At 43.3% G+C, this 25,675-nt stretch overlaps 1 protein-coding gene across 8 annotated transcripts in view; it reads left to right on the forward strand.

Moving 5' to 3' along the window:
- The window catches only part of TBC1D14 (TBC1 domain family member 14), a 114,959-nt gene that overhangs the window by 55,927 nt on the left and 33,357 nt on the right, over nt 1-25,675 (forward strand). For 5 of the 8 annotated variants that reach the window (XM_075930776.1, XM_075930780.1, XM_075930779.1 and 2 more), the window contains 2 exons: nt 7,488-7,608; nt 23,166-23,284. In XM_075930776.1, coding sequence (XP_075786891.1) covers nt 7,488-7,608; nt 23,166-23,284 — 240 coding nt within the window. Of the gene's footprint in view, nt 1-7,487; nt 7,609-17,236; nt 18,458-23,165; nt 23,285-25,675 lie in introns of those variants that run through there. The other 3 variants (XM_075930778.1, XM_006128226.4, XM_075930781.1) reach the window with 3 other exon arrangements.

Here is a 25,675-nt window from a genome sequence, read left to right on the forward strand (position 1 = left end):
CACCAGCACATAGTCTGGCTACGGGGACTTCTGGGGCCCGATCTCAGCAAACTACAGTCCTGCAAACGGGAAGGCAGAAGGTAGGCAAGGCGAGGGGGAGGAGTGGGAGAGGAAGGGGCTTGTGCTGATGGGAGGGGGGCAGGTCAGAAGAAGGCACCAAGGGGCAGGGGTGTAGGAAAGACTAATGCGGTGGGGGGGGGCAAGTGGAGACAATGAGGAAAAGGGCAGGAGGGGAGGTGTCAGTGGGAGGGGGGACAGGATGATGCTGGGAGAAGAGAGAGGAAGGGCATTGGAAGCTAGAGGGGGTGGTGTTGGGGAGAAGGCTTAAAAGAAGGGGTGGGCATGAGAAAGGTGGAGATGGAGCAAGTCATATGTGAGGGCACAGAGGGGCAGGAGGGGAATGGGGCAGAGAGTAGTGATGGGGAGGGCATCCGGGGAAAAGAGGGCAAAGGGGCAGTAAGTGAAAGGGGAGGCACCAGGAAGGTCCAGGGGTAAGAGAAGGTGCAGGTGCCAAGGGATTCTGGGGGTGAAGCAGAAGGGCAGACACCTGCAGGAGAGGAACCAGAAGAGAGGCAGGGCGGGTGCGTAGAGGGAGGTTTTAGGAGAGGGGATGAGGAGGGGTATCTCACATGATCAGAGTGGGGCTACTGGAGGAGTGGGCACAAGGGGGAGAGAATGGCTAGTGGAGGGGGGGGGCTGGTTGAAGGAAGGCTGAGGGCAATGAGAAGGGCAGGAGACAGGACAGCAGAGGAGGGTGGGGGGTTGGGTGCAGCAGGCACCAGGGGAGCTGATGGAGCAAGGGGAGAAGACATGGCAGCAGAGGGAAAAGGTAGAGGTTTATAAGATATTTATTAATTACTTGGGTGCCAAGTACAAGTGGCAGTACAAGCCACATGAACTCAGTACTGGTGCACAACACAGTTCATTTTGCTCATAGGAGGAAACTCTTAGGCTATGTCTACACTGGCATGATTTTGCGCAAGAACTCTTTTGCAGAAGAGTTCTTGTGCAAAAGCTCTTCCAGAAGAGAGCGTCTACACTGGCATATGCCTTTGCACAAGAGATGTGCTTTTGCGCGCCAGTGTAGATGCTCTCTTGCACAAGAAAGCTCTGATGGCCATTTTAACCATAGGGCTTTCTTGCGCAAGAAATTCATGTTGCCTATCTACACTGGCCTCTTGTGCAAGAACAGTTGCACAAAAGGGCTTATTCCTGAGCGGGAGCATCATAGTTCTTGCACAAGAAGCACTGATTTCATACATTAGAATGTCAGTGTTCTTGCGCAAGAACTCGCGGCCAGTGTAGACGGCAGCAAGTTTTGGCACAAAAATGGCTGCTTTTGTGCAAGATCGCGCCAGTGCAGACACAGCCTGAGATGGAACACTTCCCCCAGCCTCTCCGCCCCCCGAGTTAATGTCACACACATTGGGTTAATGCAATTGCAGGATAGTTGCATGGGGAGGGGGAGTTGGTGGGGGCCAATCTAATCCCTATTGGTAGGAGGATGGTGGGAAAAGTCCTTGGGGGGGGGGGAGTGGTCACATGACACCTTTTACTTTTGGTCATGTGTCCATCTTGCCCCAAGAGTGTTGCCTCCAGAGGCATGGCTCACGGGGGTCAGGGATGTGGCTAATGGGGGATCAAAGAGTACATTTAAAAACATTCTTTGGGTGCACATCCTAATGAAATGTGCTGCGCATGCCTATGACAGGATGCAGTAGAGCATATAACAGCAGGGCTGGGTCCTAGAGAGCCGAATGCACTGCCTACAGCACAGTCTGAGGGAAGGGATTGGCTGCTGGGGTTTTTGGGAAGGGGAGGTAGTAGGCGTGGAAGAGCAAGTCAGGCATAGGGGCACCAGTTTAATAATCTCACGTAGGGCAGCATAAATCCTAAGGATGGCCCTGGGCAGGCCTTGCAAAGTCTGGAGTTGGAAAACAGCTTTGTTCATCATCATCTTGAGGCAGTGCAGCTTTGTTCTCTACAGTACATATCCTTGTGTTTGTTCTAGTCTAATTCTACAAGTGAAAAGTGATACTCTCTCGGGAGACTATGCAAGACTTTTGTAACCTAATACAGCTTGATAGCAAGAGCACTTCATGATGGATGCATAGTCTAAATTTGTATTAGCTTAACTTCACGTACTGTTGTACCTCTTGCTTACTATTTTAAATTCTTGTCATTCCACAGCATTTGAAAGCTTCAGATATTTGTAGATTATGTCCCCAGTCTTCTCTTAACCATGCTATATATATCCAGCTCTTTTTATGATCTTTCTGTATGCGTCATGAGCTCATTAATATCCAAGACTTTTTGTTTTGCTGAGGGACTGAAGATAGTTTGTAGTTAAAAATGCTAGCCCATGACCTGGGCTGGATTTACATCTTGGGTGCCCTGAGGCACAGGGAGTCCGAGACTTCCCCACTGCTCAAATTAGCCAGGAGCTGCTTCTGACTGTGGATGCTCAGAGCCTATCACACACAGCACCTGGGATCTCCAGGGGCCCCCACTGTCCACATAAGTGCCTTGGGCAGCAGTGGTACTTCACCCCATGAAACTTTTAGCTTCCTTGCCACTCAGCACCCCTCCACAGTCAAATTTCCCCTATTGCCCTAACACACACAGATCTTCCCCACACACGCCCCTCCAGAGAGCTGATCTCCCAAGCCTTGTCTCCGGCTATACTTATTGGCCCCTCCAGTAGGTGACTGTCCACCGGATTGAGTGAGGAGCACTCCAACAGGCCATGCTTCCCCATACTGTGGACCAGAGAGCAGCAAAATTTGAGGTTGTAAGTGCACCTAGAATGCTGGTGCCTCTAGGTATGTGCCTAATGGGAAATCCAGCCCTGCCTGGTTCCAAATCTAATGATGGCTCTAAAGAAAATCTTGGCTCTAACAGAAGTTTTGGCTGTACTTGTTTGTGCAGAGTTTTCTCTCTGACAGCAGGCTATGTTTGCTATTCTATTTTCATCACACTTCTTTACATTTTGATATTCCCTGTGCCCCTTTTTCCACAACAGCAATCTTCTTGTCTATTTACCATCTCTTGAACATGTACTAAATGTTGTGTGAAATTGTTTCTTCCAAAGTTTATTTCTCCACAATTAAACTCATAATTAGGCAATCTGCTCAGGTAGAACTGTTTTTTCTTAATTGTGGATAGGCAGTGAGGTATATTTAGTGTAAATAACAAAAAAATCAAACTCAGTAAAGTCATCTTCCTAATGTGGAGCATTATGGGTTCATACAGTAATCTCATTTTAACTCACAAGTACGTTTAAACATGGTTGTATAATTGCCTTGTAAATTCTACCTAGTCATCAACTCCCGTGGTGCATGCCAGTAGCTCATTACTATTGAAAACAACAGTCAAATTTTTGTGAATAATTATCACCCATACCTTTGTTACTGCTGTTGATATATGAACACTGGTCGAGGTGGTAATATTTGAATAGAGGGTTGATCATTGAAAGATGGTGGGACTAAGCCCACTGATGTTGTATTGCTACCGATGTTGCTGTTGTATTGTCAGAGCCAATACAACATACTGTTTTGTGGTTAAGACTCCACAACAAGGTTTGGTAGATCTGAGCTGGGTTGATAGACCTGATTTTGAGTGAATTAGCATGTAGGTAGAATACAAAGAATGGGGGAGCGTAAATTGGGGTTTAACACTTTTTTCCCTTTGCACCACTTCTTGTAAAATGTCTTTTTTTACATTCAGAAAGTAATCAGGAGATGAAGATGAGAGAATGGACACTAGTTTCTTCTTTTTTCTAGTCATTTTCCAAAACATTCCTTTACCTCATTGTCTCATATTTTCATTATGGGGAAAAATGTACCTCTTGTACGTGTAGGAAGTGTAGCCCCATCACTTGCTTTCTATGCCATCTTTCTGTGATTAGTGGTTTCCATAATCCTTTAATACATTCTTGATCTTGTCTGTATCTTAATCTGATAACTGAAAAGGGCCTTCAAGTTAACTATACTCTTGAAGGTATTGAGAGATGTAATCCATTCTTGTAAGTAAGATTTTTGTGTTTGAAGTAAGTGTTCCTTAAACTAGTGAAATAGCTTCAATAAAATACATACCCAAGTATGCTGTCGTGACATTAAGTCTTCATTTGTGCTTTCCTTCAAATTAAATAGTTCTGCTTAGGCAGTGGGTATAATAGGCAAAGGAAGGCATTGCCTTCCCTGGGTCTCAATGCCCAACATCTTGCAACTTCCTATCTCAAGGCTGACCATTCTGCAGGCTCCCACGACAGGCTGTTGCAGCCTGGTGAATATTCCTCAGCAGGCGAAATAGGGGAAGTGGAAGAAAGAATCTAATAACTAAAAAGTGAAAAGCTTTTGAGCTTGCCAGACCTATTAGCATAACATTGAACCTGGGGAAAAGCCAGTAAGTGGCAGTGAAGCCATTTAACAGGCTTTGTCACCTGTGTCAGAGGCAGCAAGGGGGGGGCGGGGAAGCGAGTAGTCAACTCGAGTAACCAGTAAGCATATGCTTCTCGCAGGGGTGGGCAAAAGGGCCGCGGTGGGCCAGAGTTAATCTGGCCCCATGGCCCACAGAGGCCCTGCCACCCCCCGATTAGCCTGGGGGCCAGGGGAGTAGGGACACGCAAAGTCTCCTCCTGCTCTGCGATGGGTGCGGTGCTTCTAAGCACCGCATGATCCTTGCAGGATGGGGGCAGTGTGGGAGGAGACTTCGTGCGCTCCCCCCGCCTCCAGGCCATTCAGGTTTAGGGACGGGGGAGCGCGTGAAGTCTCCTTCCACCCTGCTCTCTGGTTGACTCTAAGTGCAATGCTCCCTTGCAGGATGGGGGCAAGAAGTGAGAGACTTCACATGCTCCCCCTCCCCAGGACCTGGTTGACTTGGGGACAACAGCCGGGAACAAGCAAAGTCTCCTTCCACCACCAGGGGCAGGGGTACCTAGAGGGAACTGCCAGTTCAGAACAGCTGGCGGTTCTAACTCTGGGTAGGGGCAAAGACTTTGCATGCCCCCCCAGACCAATCAGGGTCTGTGGTGGGTAAGCATGGAAGTGTCCTGGCCCCACCCCTTCTAGGGTGGCTCAGGGCCACTTCCAAAATTTTTGAAGTGGCCCCCAGTCAGAAATTATTGTCCATCCCGTCTTATGGGGTAGTCAACTATTCCCTTATATCCTTGGCCCTTACTACAAAGCTTTTGCAGAAATAAATCTGACAAAAAACCTGTGACATTTATTCCCAAATTTAGTGCTTTTTATTAGGTACCTTCTATACATCCAGTCTTTGCAGTCTGACATACAGTGGAAAACATGCTCCGTGTTGTTTGGAAAGAAATTTTAGAGGGTGAGTTTTGTTTTTTTTTCCAAATGTCATTTGATACATTTGGGTTCCTCTGGAACAGGGTATGTGTAGGGAAGTGCGGGAGAGGAAGAGAAGAGAGAAACAGTGTGGAGGAGGCAGAGTCTGGGCAGAGCAAGGGTGGAATATGGGCAGGGTCATAGGCTATGGCGCTCACCTCCTCAAGGCACGGCTTAATTTACTCCTCCATGCAATTCTGGAATATGTTGTCTGTAACTGGTGCATTTGTGGCATGCTTGGCAGAAACAAAACAATTGAACAGTTTGACAGTTTTTGATGGCAGGTTAATATAAAACAGTGTAAACTTCTGAAAATTATTTCCTTATGTTTAAACATGTACTGGTCTAAATTGTACAACCTTTGATAAAGGAATTAGTTTGTCCTGTAATAGAATATTTATAAATAGGTTAATTAGAGATATTTAGCAGACATCAGAATTAGTACATTTCATAGCTGCTGTAGACTTCTTCAAGGAGAGAAGGTCTTGTTTTGTTTTTGTTTTTTGTTTTGTTTGTTGAAGCAGACCAAATGCTGAACAATATATATGATGTAACAGTTTCTATAACTGCAATAGTACTTGTCTTATAAGACAAAGTAGTTGGAGATATTGAGCTGGTAAGGTTACTAAGAGATTATTGGTCATAAATTAAATAGAAGGGGTGCCTTAAATATCGTGGTGCTTTAGAATACATTCCATTGCAACTGAAGCAGGCAACCAAAACTAGGGAAGAGTTGAAGGTTTTTTCCTTAAATGTAAAACTTAAAAATCTGGTTTTGTAACACTTACATGCAGGATGGAGGAGATTTTTGTATTTGAGTTTCTTTTCATTTCTGTGTGGGTTTTTGTTTCAAGGCATCTGGAGTAATTGTCTGTTTCATGCCCTTCTAGTAATAACTGATTATTAGATTTCCTCTAAAACTGTGATTGTTGCTATACTGGGATATTTTTGCTTCAAGTGCTACTTATTGCTGCCACCTATGGTAACAATATTGGGATCATGAGTGAAAGAAGGAACCATCTGATACTGTAAACACTGCATTGGCTAATCCTGCTCAGAGAAGGTGTATGCAAAACTGCTTACAGAGGCCAATGACCAATGGTATTGTCCCTAAACTAACACACCTATTGTTAATTACTACCAGGTGACCTGAACTAGTGGTAGCAACAGTGGGAAAATTTCAATAAATGCTTGTAGATGAGACCGAAGGAAGGAACTTGAGCAAGCGTATGTAATAAGTCTTAATAATGTCACTTCCATATCAAATGCCTCATGTACACAGTAGTTTTCTAAACTTTTTCATGCTTACTGCTGTCAGTGCAGTCCCTGTGGCGTGTGATATACTGGTAGCTGTTGATGTTTTGTGCAAACTTGCTGTAAGTAGAGTTAAATGACATGGTACTTAAAAAATCTTGTCATCCTTCTCTGAGGATGATAGCAACACTGTGTATTCTATTGTTCCTGGTATCACTAGGTCCTTTGGAGTTGCTATGGTAGGAAATTTTAGAGAGAAATGGTCTAGTGCAGTAGTATGAGTACCCTTAGGGGTATTTGAGAGAAGTCTGGAGGTACATCAACACAACTGAAATTTGGCGAAAACTGAATTTTTGTTTTAAGAACAGCGCTTTATTATTTTTGTACTTTTTACACCCAAAAATTTCGTCGCCCACCTGGCTACGATTAAGTTGTTTAAACAAGCATGTTGCAATAGTAGAAAAAAAAGTTGTGTGTCTGAAAACTGTAGTACTAGGAATACTTATAATTTTTTTTAAAAAAGGAGGTGTGTGTGTGTGTGTGTGTGTGTGTGTGTGTGTGTGTGTGTGTGTGTGTGTGTGTGTGTGTGTGTGTGTGTATTTTAAAGGGGTACTTTATAAAAAAGGTTGAGAAACACTGGTCTGTTGCAGACATGGTGTATACATTTGATTAGGAAAGAATTTCTAATAGATCAGACATGAAAGTATTTAGCTTGTATGGGCTACCCCACACAGAAGGGAAACCTGCCTTAGAATCACTTCTTCTGAAGGTATAACTGGTACCACACACGGATAGTGCCGTGAATAAACAAAATGTGAAGTTAACTGTTTTCCTGGTTAATGTTAAATTCCTTTTAACCCTTATGAATCTTTCTTTTTTACTTAGAAATTTGTTTTCTAGAAAGCAAAATACAGGACGGGAGAAACAAAATGATTTGGGCTGGAAGTTATTTGGAAAAGTACCTTTGAAAGAGAACTCAGAGAGAGCTGCAAGAAGTGTACAGAAGGTATTTGCTTATCCTTTATTTTGGGGGTTTCTTTTGCTTTATGGTTACAGTTACACATTCAAGCTAGTTAAGTTGTAAGATTTATGTCTTTGTCTCTGAGGTATATTTAGCTCTTCCAATAAACAAAATTGCAAATGAAATGTTGGGGGTGCAGTTTGAGGGGGGTACAATATAGGGATGGTAAGGACTAGTCGACTATCTAACAAGCACATGCTTATTGGATAGTCAGTTGACTAGCTGACTAGTTGATTCCCCCCTCTTTCTCTCCCCCCCCCCCCCCGCTGCCTCTATCAGATAGGGGAGGAAGAAGGGGTACTTCAAAGATTACAGCTAATAAGAGTACAGTACGGATAATACAGACTACTAATATAAAACATGGGTACAAATATGTATAAACTTCAATTTACTACTAATTCTAATGGAAAAAATTAAAGTTTCAACAAACATAAATAGAATTTACAACACTTTTGTGAATATAAAAAGTTTAGTTTTTAAAGAAATGAGTGATCGGGAATTGTTTTTGGGCGTTCTTGCTTTCCTTCACGGCAAGATCACGCCAGCGTCTGAACAACAGTAAGTCTTTAGCAGTCGCTTCCCTCTGTTGCTCAACATAAATGAGTGCTGCATCGAGAGCCTTTACTCCCTCACTGTGACTCAATCTATCCACTTTCTCTAGTTCATTAACATCCTCTTCCATATTGAGATCATCACCATGATTCACAAGGTCAAATCTAGATCAGTCAGCTGTTCATCTTCTTCCATCCATTCCTGTACGTCGTCGTTGCTTACATCATCACAGCCTGGTAACTGTTTCAATAAGATGAAAAGATTTTCACAACTTTCTTAACTTGTTTCTTCATTATATTCATCTTCATTTATTCTGTTTTCGTCATCCGTAAGTAGCTTTTTTCATGATCTTGCCAGTGGGTTTTTTTTTCAATTTCTTATCAAGCTTGCGCAACCCAATAAACAAGATCTTTTAAGTTTCTTTTTTCAATTTATCTAGCATGCTGTTTCCATCATCAACCACATCTATAAGTGATTTAAGAAGCTGACATTTTTTTTTTTTTTGAAAGCTTCAATAATACCCTGGTCCATAGGTTGGCACAATGAGGTGACATTTGATGGTAAAAAAAATCACTCTTAAGTCCCCATCCTTCAGTCCATCTGCGTTAGAATGAGAGAGCTCATTACAGGAAATCCCCGCCTTATGGCGGCCCGAGTTGGGAACCCCTGCACTTCCGGCCATTTTTTTTAAGTGCGGAAGGGGCCGAAAACCCCTGACTTGCGACGCTATGCCAAGAACCGATTGCGTTGCAAGTTGGGGCGACCTGTATCAGTAACCAAAATAGCTTTCCTTTCTAGGTTTTTTGAATTCAAGAATCTTTCTACTGATGGAACGAATTAATTGTAAAACCAGCTTTGAAAAATTTCAGAACTCATCCATGCACTCTTTTGGTTGCTATACCAAACTGGCAGTGCTGTAGGAGCTATTTTTTTTGTGAAAGCATGTGGATTTTTGGACTTTTCTATTAAAGCAAGTTTGAGTTTAAGGTTATCTGAGGCGTTACTACAAGCAAGAATGGTCACTCTTTCTTTGCTTCTGTTATAGCCAGGAGCTGTTTTGTCTCTGCTGTATGAACCACGAAAATAAAGCTTCACTCACCTTTTTATACTCAGATTTTTTCACTTTGTCTTTTTCAGACCTTTATTTGAAGCCCTATCAGAGCACCATTTTTCAATTTCATTTATTTTTCTCTTCCAGTTGCCAACAGTAACATGCCCCACACCATATTCTGATGCCACTTTTTGCAGAGTTTCGCCTTTATTTAGTCTGTAAGGCTTCAAGTTTTTGTTCCATTGAAACAACTACTTTCTTTCTCTTTTCACTTGCCATGCTGATAAAGAAATTTCAATCTACTTAGGCGTCATCAAACAAAAGCACAACCACACTCATGTGCGTGGTGTGGGTACGCGGTGCTGATTGTGATTGGCTGTTGTACATACTGCGTTCTTATTCATCACGTTGGCGGGTGACACGTCGGATAAAACGGAATGTCGGATAAGCGAAGGTCGGAAAATCGAGACTCTTCTGTACTAGTACAATCTCTATTGTGAGTGCAGTTACACCAATAAATAAAGATATTTTATGCTGGGACGTTTTATTGGTCTCTTTGTATGGTAATAAGATGTATTGGTATAAGCACACTTGTTAGTGTAAATACACCCATGCCAATTGGGCTTTTTAGTGCTTTAACCATAGCGCTGTAATTAAAACTTGACAACTTTTTTTGTGTATGCAAATCCTCTGTTGTCACGTGAAACAATATCTTCACAACTAAAATAGCTAGACATTTCACTCTGTTAATGAAGTGTTAAATTATTCAGAAATTTGCTTGAACTCTTTCACCTCTGTTATTGGAAAGAGCTTCATGCTTACATCAAGTAAGAAGATTTTTGAAGTTCTGCCCTGAAGTATTCCTTTCCCTGAAAACTCTTAAAATTACTGAAATGGTATCATAGTTCCCTGGAGTCGATGGCTCATCAGGCTGATATGGTTAGGGAATATCAATTTCATAGCCAATGGTATAGAAGGGAGTAAAATGGCCAGCATGATGAATGAGCTAAGGCAGGTTTTTGACTGCCTTCATGCAGTGAATCAGGTATTCGTTTTACAGATTGGTCGAACTGGAAGTAGCTTTTCTGTGAGCAAGACTTAAAGAAATAAACTTCAGGATTGTAGACAAGCTTCTTAGGCACTGCACCTTCTAAGAAGGAGAAGTTGGGACCGTGAGAAGTAGCATAGCTTCTCTACTGGTAGACAGGAATGAACCACTTACCTTCAGTCATTTGTATATTGTGATAAGTCTTTTCTATAAAGATTTAAATCTAGAATAATTGTTTATTAGGATGGATATTTCAGCACACATGGTAAGAGCTTCGTGAATGCTAATAATTTAAAATGTCTCATTCAGTCTTTAATATATTTTATCAGCTGTAAATGATGCTTTATTATATTAAAAAAATTACCCTAAGAACTTTATCAAGGTGGCAAAATGAAGCACTATCAACTTGCCAGTGCACATTTACTTCACCTATTTTTCTGTATGTATGCATTACCATGCAGTCTTTAATTATATAATCATGTGGATTTTTTTTCATATACTTTTTATGTTCAGGTTTTTTTAGGCTTTTATAAAAGCAAACTGAAAAACAGAAATTTGTCATTGACACCTACATCATCAGGGTGTAAGGATCCCTCCCCCGGTTTGAGTTAGTTTCTCTTTTTCTCGTCCTCTTCTGTCCCACTCTGGGACAAGGAATTTGGTTAATCTACTCCTTTCTCTTTTCCCCAGTCTGGCTTTTTCTCCCTGGAATTGAATTAGGCAGCTTCTTCCCTCATGCTGCCTGGGCATCAGCAGTGGGATCAATGACAGCACTGGAGAAACAGGCTTGCCAGCGTGTGTGTGGCATTGGGTTGAGATGGGGGTGGAGAGCTTGTTTGTGCTGTGTATCCTGTTGTGACTCCAATCTTGGCTTCTGGTGCCTGCAAGTTTTGAGAAGCAGGATTGTATCCTAGTCCTGACTAGGCTGGGGGGAGCAGACGGCACAGGGGTTGGTGGGGGAAAGGGTGGGTGGGTGGGTGCTGGCATCTGTGCAGTGAGGTTGAGGCAGAGGGGAGTTTGTTAGGGGTGTCCTGACTCACTTGGTGCAGTCCAGATGGGAGAGTGAGAGCCTCTCTGGCTGTGTGGCGGGGGGAAGCAGGACATGTGCATGATTACATTTCAAACAGAGTTTACATAGGTGTTAACCGTTTAAGGTAAGAAAGAAAAAGATTCTTTTAACAGATTTTTTGGAGTGTTGTAGATACCTAAAACTCTGATCTTACTGATTTTTTTTTTAATCCTGTGTTAATAATGCAATACAATTTACCATGTATTAATTAAGGCCAGATCCTTCCAACCCTATGATTCTATGGTCTGGTAGATTTCTGGCTCTTATGGGTCAGAAGTAGCAAGTACTAGGTGTGATGCTAGTTGTTTTATAGGATGAAACCTTATTTGCCAACTCTTTGAAACGTGGATCTGTCTATAAACCATGAAGCCAAGTGTTAATTTGCTCTGGGACTTCTTCTCTGAGTTGGTGATACACACAAGGTGAAAGTTTCAAACCAGGATAACTTTCATCTGTTTTTATGGCATCATTTGTAGCTTGTGGTCAAAGTAAAGTTAGTTTTCTCCTAATTGTCACGATGTTCTTCTAGGTACTGAAAGTATAGTAAACTAAAGGAGCGGTGCCTCTGAATGTCACCCGTTAACTGATCACTTCACAGACCAGAAGAACACTTTCTCCTCCCTTTTATATGTTACTAGGGGGCTGCATGTCCTGCTCACTATGCTCACCAACCCCCACCCCCCCCTCCAATCTGTCTGCTGGAGCCAGATCGTGGCCTCCCCTTCTACCCATGGTGCAGCAGGAATGGGGCTGCCACCAGCCCTTCCTGAAGCCAGATGGGGGCTGGACTGTGAGGCCTGCCCAAGGATCAGGGCCAGGGAGAAGATGCTGTGGCCAGATGGGGGCTGGGCCCCGATTGAACAGGGTATTTGGCAGGTGGAGGGATTGGGAGCAGGATGTTGGCCAGGGAAAGGGGGCAGGAGTGGGCTGGAGGATACGGCAGGGGAGGAGGTGCATGAGGTGCTGGGAGTGCAGGGTCTGAGCATGAGGATCCCTTACTACTTTTCGTGTCATACACCACTTCCAAGCACCGGAAGCTTATCCTGTTTCTCCAATGGGGAAGCTGCCACCTGTGTTGACCCTCCTTCCCAGTCTCCACAGGATCAGAAGGGGAAGCAGTGGCCAGGGCTTAAATTCCCCATCCTACCCTGTATTCCTCAGGGAGCACCCTGGGCTCCCCACAGGACCCCTGTCCCCCTGCAGGAGGGCTAGGGGGTGGCAGCAGTAGCTGTGTCTAGCCCACTTCTGCTTCCTGGTCCGAGGACCCCAGGGACTATCAAATAGTTGTGTAACTGCTAAAATTTCATGCAGTTACACAATTATTCAATTATGTGATATCTAATGTCCCTAACTGATATTTTCTTTGCCAGACGAGATGCTATCAAACTAAGTTTTCTTTATCCATCTTGAGTTCTGTTACTTTATCTGGAGGTAGTGGTTGCCGTTAGGATAGCCTGGTATTACACTATTGTATTGAAATTTAGATAGAATGTGATTGCTACTCCCTCAGTCTAGCTGCAGATGAAGGCCTATGCCTGGCATCCTTTTCAAGCTAAAGAGCCAAACTACATCAAAATTCAGAACAAGTGGTCAACAAAGAGCTGTATAAGAGTGCTCATTTGCATGACTGAAAATATACAACATAATATTATTGATAGTTGACATGATTAATAATAGCATAAATGAAACGTACTCACAGACTTCATTTAATTGGCCTTCTGCTGCTTCATCTTTTGAAGTTTACATCATAACTGGTCAAATCCAGCTTCATTCATGCATTCAGGCTGTCTTCTGTCAGTCTTATGGCAGGGGACGTGGATGTGGGGGTGCAGGAGTCTGTTGGGATGCATGATGGGCTCAGAGCAGGGGGATTTGGTGTATGATGGACTTAGGGCACAAGGTTGAGGTGTGTGGGGATGCAGGAGTGTTATGGCAGGGGACTAGAGATATGGGAGTGCAGGAGTTTGGAGATGCAGGAGTATGAGGGGCTCAGGGCAGGGGGTTCAGGTGTGTGATTGGCTTAGGGCCCCGGGTAGGGGTGTGTGGGATGCAAGAGTGTTATGACACTGTGGCCAGATGGAGGCTGGGTCCCAACTGGGGAATTGTTGGCCAGACTTAATTTTTAAAGAAGCAAAATATTATGTCCCACACCAAAGGTTTCAACACTGTTTTTATTTATGGCAGGAGTGGGGAACCTTTTTTGGTCCGGGGGCCACTGACCCACAGAAAAATTAGTTGAAGTGCACACAAGTGAGAAGAAAAAAGGACCCTTCCAAAAAACCCTGTTCCTCACTGATGTGGCCCCCAATTGAAACACCTCACTCTCCTGGTACTCCAGCCACATGGTGGAACGAGGGATAGGGAGGACTGAGGTTCAAGGCCTCAGGACAGATTTACTCTTCTGGAGTTCCAGAGTTGGTGGATTTTGTGGCCCTCCCTCCCCCCTTAGGCTTTAGGGTGGGGCCAAAATGAGGAGTTAAGTGTTCCGGACAGGGCTGCCAGTGAATGGGATAAGACGGGGGTATGGGATCTGGCCGGGAGGTGGGCTGTAGGAGGGGGTGAGGGTGTGAAGTCTGGGTGGGAGGTAGGGTGGAGCAGGAAGGAGGGGGTCTGGCTGGGGCAGGGTAAAAAAGCTTCGGGGCGTGGGGGGGGAGGGGAAGACCAGGACCGGGACAGAGGGGGAGGAGTGGGCTGTGGGTGCTGGATCTTGGCGGGGTGTGGAGTGAATGAGGGAGATGGGAGTGCTGGGTCTGGGCATGAGGAGGTTGGGGGGGGGCACTTACTTGCTTTCATGCTGTGTCGCAGACACCACGTAACACGGCCTCCATTGTTCCCATTCACTGGATTCTGGCTAAGGAGAAGCTTCCAGGAAGTGCATCCCTGCAAGACTGTCCCCCCAGCTGGGGGAAGGAAAACAGCAGCACAAGGAGTCATTTTTGGCTCCACTTGTTTCCCGCATGCTGGATCCAGCAGAGAGCTTGGGGCTTTCTCGTCTGTCCCCGTGCAGTAAGCCAGCGCTGGTGTTCCACTTTTGTGAGTGCCGTAAGGTTGTAGCGCCAGCACTGGCTCCCTGCTGCACGGGAAGCTGAGAGGGCTGAGGTGTAGCTACAAAAGAGCCATAGGCTGCTGACTTCAGCCCCGTTCACTGGGGAGCAATTTTCTTTCCCCCGGGACACCCTTCCTACAGGCTTCCCTTGTGGATCCTTCCTAGCAAATGAGAGTAGTGGGAGGCCATGTTACATAGAATCATAGAATCATAGGACTGGAAGGGACCTCGAGAGGTCATCGAGTCCAGCCCCCCGCCCTCAAGGCAGGACCAAGCTCCACCTACACCATCCCTGACAGATGTCTATCTAACCTGTTCTTAGATATCTCCAGAGAGGGAGATTCCACCACCTCCCTTGGCAATTTATTCCAATATTTGACCACCCTGACAGTTAGGAATTTTTTCCTAATGTCCAATCTAAACCTCCCCTGCTGCACTTTAAGCCCATTACTCCTTGTCCTGTCCTCAGTAACCAAGAGGAACAAATATTCTCCTTCCTCCTTGTGACACCCTTTTAGATATTTGAAAACCGCTATCATGTCCCCCCTTAATCTTCTTTTTTCCAAACTAAACAAGCCCAGCTCATGAAGCCTGGCTTCATAGGTCATGTTCTCTAAACCTTTAATCATTCTTGTCGCTCTTCTCTGTACCCTTTCCAATTTCTCCACATCTTTCTTGAAATGTGGCACCCAGAACTGGACACAGTACTCCAGCTGAGGCCTAACTAGTGCAGAGTAGAGCGGCAGAATGACTTCACAAGTTTTGCTTACAACACACCTGTTGATACAACCTAGAATCATATTTGCTTTTTTTGCAACAGCATCACACTGTTGACTCATATTCAACTTGTGATCCACTATGACCCCTAGATCCCTTTCCGCCATGCTCCTTCCTAGACAGTCGCTTCCCATCTTGTATGTATGGAACTGATTGTTCCTTCCTAAGTGGAGAACTTTGCGTTTCTCTTTATTAAACCTCATCCTGTTTACCTCTGACCATTTCTCTAACTTGCTAAGGTCATTTTGAATTATGTCCCTATCCTCCAAAGAAGTTGCAACCCCACCCAGTTTGGTATCATCTGCAAACTTAATAAGCGTACTCTCTATCCCAATATCTACATCATTGATGAAGATATTGAACAGTACGGGTCCCAAAACAGACCCTTGCGGAACTCCACTTGTTATCCCTTTCCAGCAGGATTTAGCACCATTAACAACAACTCTCTGACTACGGTTATCCAGCCAATTATGCACCCACTTTATCGTGGCCCTATCTAAGTTATATTTGCCTAGTTTATCAATAAGAATATCATGCGAGACCGTATCAAATGCCTTACTAAAGTCTAGGTATATGACATCCACCGCTTCTCCCTTATCCACAAGGCTCGTTATCCTATCAAAGAAAGCTATCAGATTAGTTTGGCATGACTTGTTCTTCACAAACCCACGCTGGCTATTTCCTATCACTTTATTGCCTTCCAAGTGTTTGCATATGATTTCCTTAATTATCTTCCCTGGGACAGACGTTAAACTGACCGGTCTGTAGTTTCCTGGGTTGTTCTTATTCCCCTTTTTATAGATGGGCACAATATTTGCCCTTTTCCAGTCTTCTGGAATCTCCCCTGTCTGCCATGATTTTTCAAAAATCATAGCTAAAGGCTCAGATACCTCCTCTATCAGCTCCTTGAGTATCCTGGGATGCATTTCATCAGGACCTGGTGACTTGCTGACATCTAACTTTCCTAAGTGATTTTTAACTTGTTCTTTGTGTATCCTATCTTCTAAACTTACCCTCTCTCTGCTTGTATTCACTATGTTAGGCACACCTACATGTGGCACAAAAGCAAGTAAGTGACCCCCCAGCCATCGTGCCCAGACCTTGCACTCTCCTCACTCACCAACACCCCAGCCAGATACCCTGCCCCCAGTCTGCTCCGCTCCCCACCCCACCCCGCTGCCTCGGAGGTAAAGGTAGCGGGGGAGGAGGGGAGAGAGAAGAGGGGGTACTTCAAAATGGCAGAGCCCCACAGAGCCCAGGGTCAGCTGCTCCATGCAGCGCTGCCACTTTGAATACCACAGGGAGCCCTGCATCGGGCTTTTCATGCATTTCAAAGCGGCAGCACCAGCAGGGAGCCCAGGGTCAGCTGGGAATCCCCAGCTGGTCCCCGGCTCTGTGTGGCACTGCTGCTTTGAAATGCCATGAGGAGCCTGGGATCTGCTGTGGAGTCCCCACTTGACCCCAGGCTCCATGTGGCGCTGCCACTTTGAAATGCCACGAGAAGCCCAGTGTCAGACTGCCCAAGTCATTTCAAAGCAGCAGTGATGCGTGGACCCCAGAATCATCTAGGGACTCCCCTGCTAGCCGCAGGCTCTGTGCAGCACTGCTGCTTTGAAACTCTGCCACAGTGTTTCAAAGTGGCAGCACTGCATGGAGCCCAGCATCAGCAGGGCTGTCCCCAGCTGACTCTGGGCTTCAGCACTTTCCTCTTTGAAGTGTAGCAACAGCCCTGGTGCTGTTGCTACACTTTAAAGGCGGAGGTGCCTAATCGACTACTCAAATAGTCTATTAAAAAAATGCATCAACTATTCGATTAGCCAATTATCCGATACTTAACATTCTTAGCCCCCATCTGGCCTCAGCATCATAACTCCCTTGCTCCCTCGCTCCCTCACACACCAACCCTGAGCCCATCATGCACCTGAACCCCCTGCCCTGAGCCCCTCATATTCCTGCATCCCCAGACTCCTGCACCCTCACATCTCCAGCCCCCTGTCATAAGATTGACAGAAGGCCGTCTGAATATATACATAAAGCGGGATTTGACCAATTATGATGTAAACTTTGAAGAAATGTGCGAAAAGATGCAACAGTAGATGTCCCATTAAATAAAGTCTGTAAGTACAATGTTTCATTTTATGCTGCTATTAATCATGTCAAATATCAATAATATTAAGTTGTATATTTTCAGTCATGGAAATGAGCATTCTTATACAGCTCTTTGTTGACCACTTGTTCTGAATTTTGAGGTAGTATGGCTTTTTGGTTTGAAACATTGCTGACCCCTGCATTAGGCCTTCCAGAATGGCTACAGAAAAATGCCATGTTTTTGCCGGGTTCCCACTTTTTCTGGCCCAGGACTCCACAAAATCCTAATCTGACTCTGCAATGTCTGGTAAACTGTGTTTAAAGGCATGTTAGCTAACAAGAGATAATTAACATGTTTTTGAAACACCATTTATTTTTCCAGTTTAGACAACGCTTTCTGTTTAGGATGAGTAGTTTCCTAGGTGCCCAGCCGGTCTTGTTCCAGCTACTTGTTGTTTTTCCTGGAGGGTCTAGTAGGATAACAATATCAGCGAAGCTAAGTTTTTAAGAGGGGAATAAATTATTAGATTGTCTGAAACTGTTTTCTATTTCTTGATTTAAATATTTAATTTATCTACTGTACAGACAATTGTTAAAAGAGCTATGCTGCAGGTTCAAAACTCCTTTTCCTTTGATTATAGACTGAGTCTTCCCAATTCTCTGGCCAATGGATTTAAACATTGTCCTTGCTTTCTAAAAATATACTGAATTTGCAAATCATTACCAAATTCTTACATAGTTTCTGCTTTCTTGTTCAGTTAGACATTGTACTGTCAAATAGCTTAAGTGTATTGATGCAGTGAGCAGCTGCTTGTAGAATATGGATCTGCTCTTGACCTCTCATTTCTTTGTGCATTTTGTAAATTAAGGCATAACTGGAGGAAAAGGAGAGAACTGATTGGATGTGTTATATCTGCAGATGATTAACATGACTGTTGCAGCTTGCTTCCTTAGTGTTGGAGCATTCAACTGCAGAGTCCCTAGACAGCTTTGATTGTGGTAAAGAAAGCAAGAAGGAGTAACACATGATAGCCTTTTTAGTCTTAATGATATCTGATCTCCTTCATGCATACCTGTTCAGTGTTTTTTCTTGGAATCAAGACAATGAAGGTCTTTAATTTTATATTATGGAATCAGCAAGGCCTTAAATGACGGTGAAATGGGCTCCAGTGTAACAATCTCTGAAGAAATACGGCTTTCATGGTGAGTGCCTCAGACATGATGCTCAGAATTTATGCATCATCATAATGTGCTGTTTTAATAGCTATTTGCCAAGGAGAATAGTAGGATGTTACTGAGCTGATTACTAGTAAAAACAAAATAGACTAGAAGCTAGCGTTCAAATGCATAGTTACAAATGTAAATCTCAAGATAGTCTTCTATAGATATTAAAAATCCTTAAAAAATAAAACAATGTAAAACCAGCTTCCGAAAATGAGAATATTTTGCTTTGTACAAAGCAAGGTTGTTTGGCCATTAAACACATTGAAATACTATATCTTCGTGAGGTGGTGATTAAAGAGAATATACCACTGCTAAATGAAAAATAAACCAGGGCTGTTTTGCATCTTTAGCAAGATTTTTGGTACATGTTTATCTCAGTAGCTTTTGAAACAAACATACAATATAAACAATTTCCAGATCCCTTATACATCAAGGTTTAAAAATATTTATTGATAAAGAAGTGTAAAGCAAGCAAAATGGGTGCATGTTGGTGTTGAACTATTTTTGTCATTTCACTTAAAATTTTAAAGTAGGCCTGTTGTTGTGGCACATATTGTAAAAGTTCATGTGGAGAGTTAAGTCTCAAATGATTGTTTCATCCTATACTAATTGTCCTTTTATATATCTTTTTATTGTATAGATTTAAAAGCCCTTAATCTGTATATATACATAAACAAATAACTGTAATGAAGTTATCTTATAAAACGCTATTCAGAAATTCAGCAAGTCTGATAGCTACAGTATGTCTGCATATCATTCAGTCAGCAGATATTAATGTGCATTTGTGTATAGAATTCAGAATTTACTTCATAGCTGAATCTTCAGAGTATGCTATGCCAAAGATTGCATCCTCTCCTCATTAACATGAGGATTATTTAAAAGCTATTGTCCTCTAATTGTTTTTAAATAAAATAAACATATTTTGGAATGAGTTGTGAATATTGACTCTCAAAGGCCATCATTTTTACTCCTTTTTTGATATTATTTGAAATGGTAAAAATACTACATACAGTTCATACAGCTTGTTTTCTAAAATATGCCACTCCTGTTTTAGGAGCAAGCTGATGGTGATACAAGTCCACTGGTCTCTCTTACGCTGTAGTGTTCAGAAAAATTTCAAAAACATTTGCTAAAATGCAGAGATGGATGATTTGGGTTTGAGGGAATGGTTCTCTTAATGAGCCAGCATCTTAAAAAGCCCCCAGCCAAATAGCCTCTACAATTAAACTTATATGAATTTCAATGTAATATTATAGAGCATCTGTATGTATAGGGGAAAATGTGGAGCTGGAAAAAACTGGATCTCATGTGAATGAAGTGTTTTCAAAAAGTGAGTCTTCTAAGAAAACAAAATCCTCTGAACAGTATGTCAACCTCTTAAACCTTCTAGAAGCCGCTGTTTTTATTCACTCTTCAACTGAATGAATGCAAACCCTTTTCTAAAATGTGTGTTCATAAATCTTACCAAGCTAGACACTTGATTCATTCCTTTTTTAAACCAAGTATTGATTTTTTTATGGGCGCGCGCGTGTGTGTGTGTGTGTGCGCGCGCGCGCGCAGAGAGAGAATATGCGAGTTTGGTACATGATCTTCAAGTCTTTTGTTAATTTAATCTCCTTTCTATTAGTAGTAATCCAAACAATTAAAATGTTTAGGGACAAGGATCAGTTGGCCACTGGAAGCAGTAATATAGGTTGATGTTTGATTAGTTGTTTTTGAAAATTAATTTAATTTAGCAATGTAAGAATAGAAATGCAGGCTTGTAATTGATACAAACAAATTGGGAGATGAAGTGGAATTTGGTTGTTACACAGCTTCATTCAACCAAATGCAACTGATGTACTCCACATTTATAATGGTGTAATTGAGGGCATATTTTGGCATTGTGCCTTTGAATGCACTTCTTTCTTAGTTATGATCAGTTATTTTCCGGGGTTTGTTAAAATTTTAAGAACAACTTTATTTTATCTTTTGGTTTGAGTGTTTAGTCTGTTCTATGTCCCCACCCATGGAACATTTCTTTGTAGATCTCCCCTCTCTAGTCAATTAGCTGATTAAATGTCATTTAACATCCCTAGTCTGCACTGTGTATGTGGACCTAAGACAGACTGTCATATTATTCAGTACCTGAATAATAATAATTTTTCACCTGAATGTCAGGAATAAAAGTACTTTTAAAAAAGTATTTTTCATACCTTTGAGTAAACTAGGAATCTACTTTGGAAATCCTAAATCACCTAGCCTACTGCAGTTGTTCTAGGAACTTCAAAATTACTTCCTTTGTGCCCACGAAAGCTCATGATATCATGTACATTTTTGTTAGTCTCTAAGGTGCTGCAGTAATCTATCATTTTTCTATATCGTTTAAATGGAATTTTAAAATATATCAGCCTCTTAGTATGCTTTGAAATTTTTTTGCCTCAGAATATAAAAGAGTCTCATGGCTGAAAACCTGTTAATGGAAGTACAGGCAGTCCCCGGGGTTACGTACAAGATAGGGACTGTAGGATTGTTCTTAAGTTGAATCTGTATGTAAGTCGGAACTGGCGTCAGCCGCTGCTGAAACTGATCAGTTTCAACCGCGGCTGAATCTGGACGCCAGTTCTGACTTACATACAGATTCAACTTAAGAAACCCAGGCGTCCCCAAGTCAGCTGCTGCTGAAACTGATCAGCGGCTGATTCCAGGAAGCCTGGGGCAGAGCAACTCTGCCTCGGGCTTCCTGTAGTCAGCTGCTGGTCAGTTTCAGCAGCAGCTGACTTGGGGACGCCTGGGGCAGAGCAGCTGGGGTGCTGCTGGGTTGCTCCAGTAGCGCGGCTCCTCGGCACTACTGGAGCAACCCAACAGCACCCCAGCTGCTCTGCCCCAGGCGTCCTGATTCAGCCGCTGCTGAAACTGACCAGCAGCGGCTGAATCAGGACACCTGGGGCAGAGCAGCTGGGGTGCTGCTGGGTTGGTCCGGAGCGGCGCTGCGGGACCAACCCGGCAGCCCCCAGCTGCTCTACCCCAGGGGTAGGCAAGAAAAGCCTGGTCTGCTGGGGGGGGGGGCACTAACTGCCCCCCCCCCCCCCAGCAGACCAGGGAGACGGGGGTGGCGGGACCGCCCAAGTCCTCCACGGCTTTGCTCCGTCTCCCTGGTCTGCTGACCTGGGAGACGCGGAGCAAAGCCGCAGAGCACGCGGGCAGCGGGACAGTCCAGGCGCGCCGCGGCTGTCCCACTGCTGGCGTGCTCCGAGGCTTTGTTCCCCATCTCCCTGGTCTACTGGTCAGACCAGGGAGACGGGGAGCAGCTTTTCTCGCCCCGGAGGACGGGGGCGGCGGACCGCGGCGCATCTGGGCGTCCCGCCGCTCCCGTCCTCAGGGGCGAGAAAAGCCCTGTTCGTAACTGCGGATCCGACATAAGTCGGATCCGCGTAACTCGGGGACTGCCTGTACTCCCACATTGTTTGCAGATTTTGCAGACTGTATTGCATTTTCTTGTGACTATACATCAAAATAAAAGCTTTTGAAGGTGACTGGCTACATAAGAATTTAATATATTACGTGTTTGTGATTTTGACTTTCTCATAGCACTACTTGACCAATTGTGAACACTTCAAAATTAGCTTTATTTTTAGAATACCATCATTAATGATGTGTCTAATTCACTGGTTCACATGCCATAGTAAGATGCTACATAGGTTGGTTTATCAGAATGAGAATCCTTTTAAACTACATTTAAAAAAAATTAAGGTAGTTTGAGTTTTAAATACAGTACTGTGCTGGATATTGATGTTTAGGACCTTTGGCCCAAGATGAAATAAGCAACAAAGGTTTTCTATTTAATCACAATATTTTTCTTCACCCCGCTAGGATATATTTACAAATGGTTTGAATAGGAGAAATAGTTTATAGCAAGAAATAAAGAAATAATGTTTATTGTGGCTTTCATTTGGAAGCATGTGGTCATGAAATTATTATTTTTCTGCAGCTCATCAATAGGTCACATCTTAAAGAGGAGCATAAAATGTTTAGCATATTCAAGTATTACTCTTAGGAATAGCTCATGTACAGTGTCTTCATCTTCAAGAGTTTTTAAAACATTGCTTTTAGAAGGAAATGTAGACTAACTTTTTTTAAATGAAGAGAATTAGACTACAGATTGAACCTCTCCAGACCAGCACCCTTGGGACCTGACCAGTGCTGAGCCAGAGAATTTTCCAAATCATGGGAGGTCAATATTGTCTAGCAGCATTACCAACCCTTCCACTACTCCCTGGGCTCTTAGAACACATTTAGGGGTAAATCAGAGCTAAACATCAGCAAACACTGAGAGCCAGAACTAGGGGCTATAAACAAACTTTATGGAACCACGAGAAACTTGGCCACACCCATAAGTGAACATTTGGCTTCCTAAAATCATGATGGACCACAGATTTTGCTGGACCAGAGTGTGCCAGATGAGAGAGGTTCAACCAATATTACTCAATATAATTTCAAGTGTTGTCTTCACTCTGGGGATTACTATTGATTTTGAGTCAAGAAATGTTTTAAAATGGTAATTGGAGTTCGATTATGAATTGTACAGAGAGGTTTCATAAGTTATTCTAAAAGTGTTCTCATCTTACATGTTTCTATAGCTGTTGAGAGGCAGTGTACAGCTTTGATTTTCTCCATCAGTGTAACCAATTATATTCATTTTGTTCAGGAATATGAAGAAAAAACTGGACAGTCTCACAAGCCACCCTCTCCTAAACAGAATGTGAGGAAAAATCTTGACTTTGAACCACTCTCCACTACAGCGCTTATTCTGGAAGACAGGCCGGCGTAAGTTATGCATCGAACCATAGTAGAGACCTCTTAGGCTTAAGGTAGCAAAGCCATTCTCTTGAATATTCATGTCCATATCTGTGGATATTCATTACTATAAAATACTTAAGCAGATGAGCTTAAATAGACTCTTCCAAACTACTGTGTAAACAAGTGGCATATTTTTAAGGCAAATTCATAAAATCTATTTCACTTCTACTTTCAACCTTTTTGGATAAAAGAAAATGAATTAATGACTGTCTGACACTAGCAGTGGTGCTGGTGGTAATTTGTTTAAATTGGCTTACAAACATGAATGACTATCTTATTTTTAAGGTAACCCAGGAATAAAAAATTAACAAAGCACTTGCTGAAGAATCTGAGTATAGCAAGGGTAGTGTGTCCCTGCCATAGCGGATGTCCAATTCTCATAAATAATGAAACAGTGTACGTTAAAATGCTCTTCGGTGGATTTAATGTCACAGTATGAAGGGTGTCAGACACTTGATATGTTGGCTTATTTTTCTCTCATTTTATGCAGAAGTATGCTTAGATAACCAAACCCATATCAAACTTCTTAGAAGGGACTGTATTGTGGTTTTTCTTTTTACTTCTACATATGCTTGGCTTTTTTGTAGAATTTACTCTGAACATCTGACTTTACTGCTTGCAGAGACAGATAAAAGACAACTAAAAACCATGTCAGGCTGAATTTTAAATAGTCTATTTAAAGTAGTTGTGTATGCAGCTTAAAGATAAGAGTATGTGAAAACAAAACCTGATGTTCAAATATTTAATATATTATTCTGTAAGTGTATTTCCACTGTTTAATGACAGTGAAAATAGATCATATAAAATTCTCAAATATATCCTGTTAGTTTATGAAGCTGTTTGGCTGGGCTAAAGCACATAGTATTAAGTACTAGGTGCATGTGTTCAATCCTAAAGTATGTTACATGTTGTTAAAGTGACCACTGCTATTTAGTGTTGGGGCAGGACTGTTTGTTGGATGAACACACAGTGGTAATGATGCCTCCAGATGCCTGATGGAGAGTTACAGGTTGAACCTCTCTAATCTGTCCCACTCTGAACCAGCAACATCCTTGGTCCAGCATGATTTTAGTTAGCTGGATGTCCATTTATCATGGGTAGCTGGATGTCCATTTATCATGGGTATGGCCAAGTTCCCCTCTCCATAAAGTTTTACAGCCACCAGTCCTGGCTTTCAGTGTTCTGTGCTGTTATTTAGCTCTAATTTACTCTTAAATGTCTACTAAGAGCCCAAAAGCTTCAGAGGGTAGCTGAGTTAGTCTGTACATGATAAACTTAAAAAACAACAAATACTCTGACTACCAGACTATTTGTTGTTTTAAGTTTTTACTAAGAGCCCAGTATGTAGTGGAAGTATTGGTAATGCTGTTTTATATATTGTTCTCTCCATGGTTTGGCAAATTCTCTGGTTCGGCACCTGCCAGATCCCAAGGGTGCCAGACTAGAGAGGCTCAACCTGTGCTATCAATCCAGACTAGGAATGTTAAAATGAGTTTAATTTACTAATTGAGAAGTTGATAGAATTTGTATCGACTATTCAATTAGTCGATGGGGGAAAGCAGCCTGATTCAGTCCTGGCTCGCACTGGGCCTGGAACCAATTCCTTCTCTGGTTCTGCAATTTAAGGAAGTAGGAGCCGGGGGCAGGCTGCTTGGCTCCGACTTCCTTTTAAATTTGTAGAGCCACAGTGGGGTTTGGTCTGGGACCTAGCACGAGCCAGGACTGAGCCAGGGCTGCCATGGACAGGGGCTGCTTCACAGCAGCAGTCTTTGTCTGTGGGGGGGATCCCAGTGGGGAGCTGGGACACCCCTCATGGGCAGAGACTGCTTTGTGGCAGCCTCCCCTGGCCAACTCCCCCTTCCTACCTCCTGCGCTGATAGAGGCAGCAGTGCAGGAGGGAGGGCAGGTGACACCACAGAGACAGTGCTGTGGGGGGGAGACCGGCTTTTAAGCTTCCCCCCTGCCCCAACTCTGGCTCCTGCTACCCAAAGGCAACAAGGAGGGGAGGGGAGCGGGGAATGTGAGTTGTCTACTACTTGCTTACATCCCTAATCCAGACAGGACTTTCAGATCCATTCTTCTGGCCATTACATTTTCACCATCAGCAATTGTGGCCCAGGAGCGAGTGATACTCTTTGTGGAGCTACCTCCATACTCCTACAGCCCATCTTATTGTCCTTTTTGGGCACCTGAATATGACAGCTCTGTTCCATACCCAGTAATGGTTACCACCAGAGAACTGCAGATGCCACAGGATCAGTGGATGGAAGAGCATTGACCAGAACTGTTGGTGCTGCCAGAGCCACCACTGTTACTCTTCATTCTCTCCTGATGAAGAAATGTTGTCAGACTTTTCTT

This window comes from Pelodiscus sinensis, chromosome 5 (assembly GCF_049634645.1).
Source record: "Pelodiscus sinensis isolate JC-2024 chromosome 5, ASM4963464v1, whole genome shotgun sequence".
Taxonomy (NCBI): Eukaryota; Metazoa; Chordata; order Testudines; family Trionychidae; genus Pelodiscus; species Pelodiscus sinensis.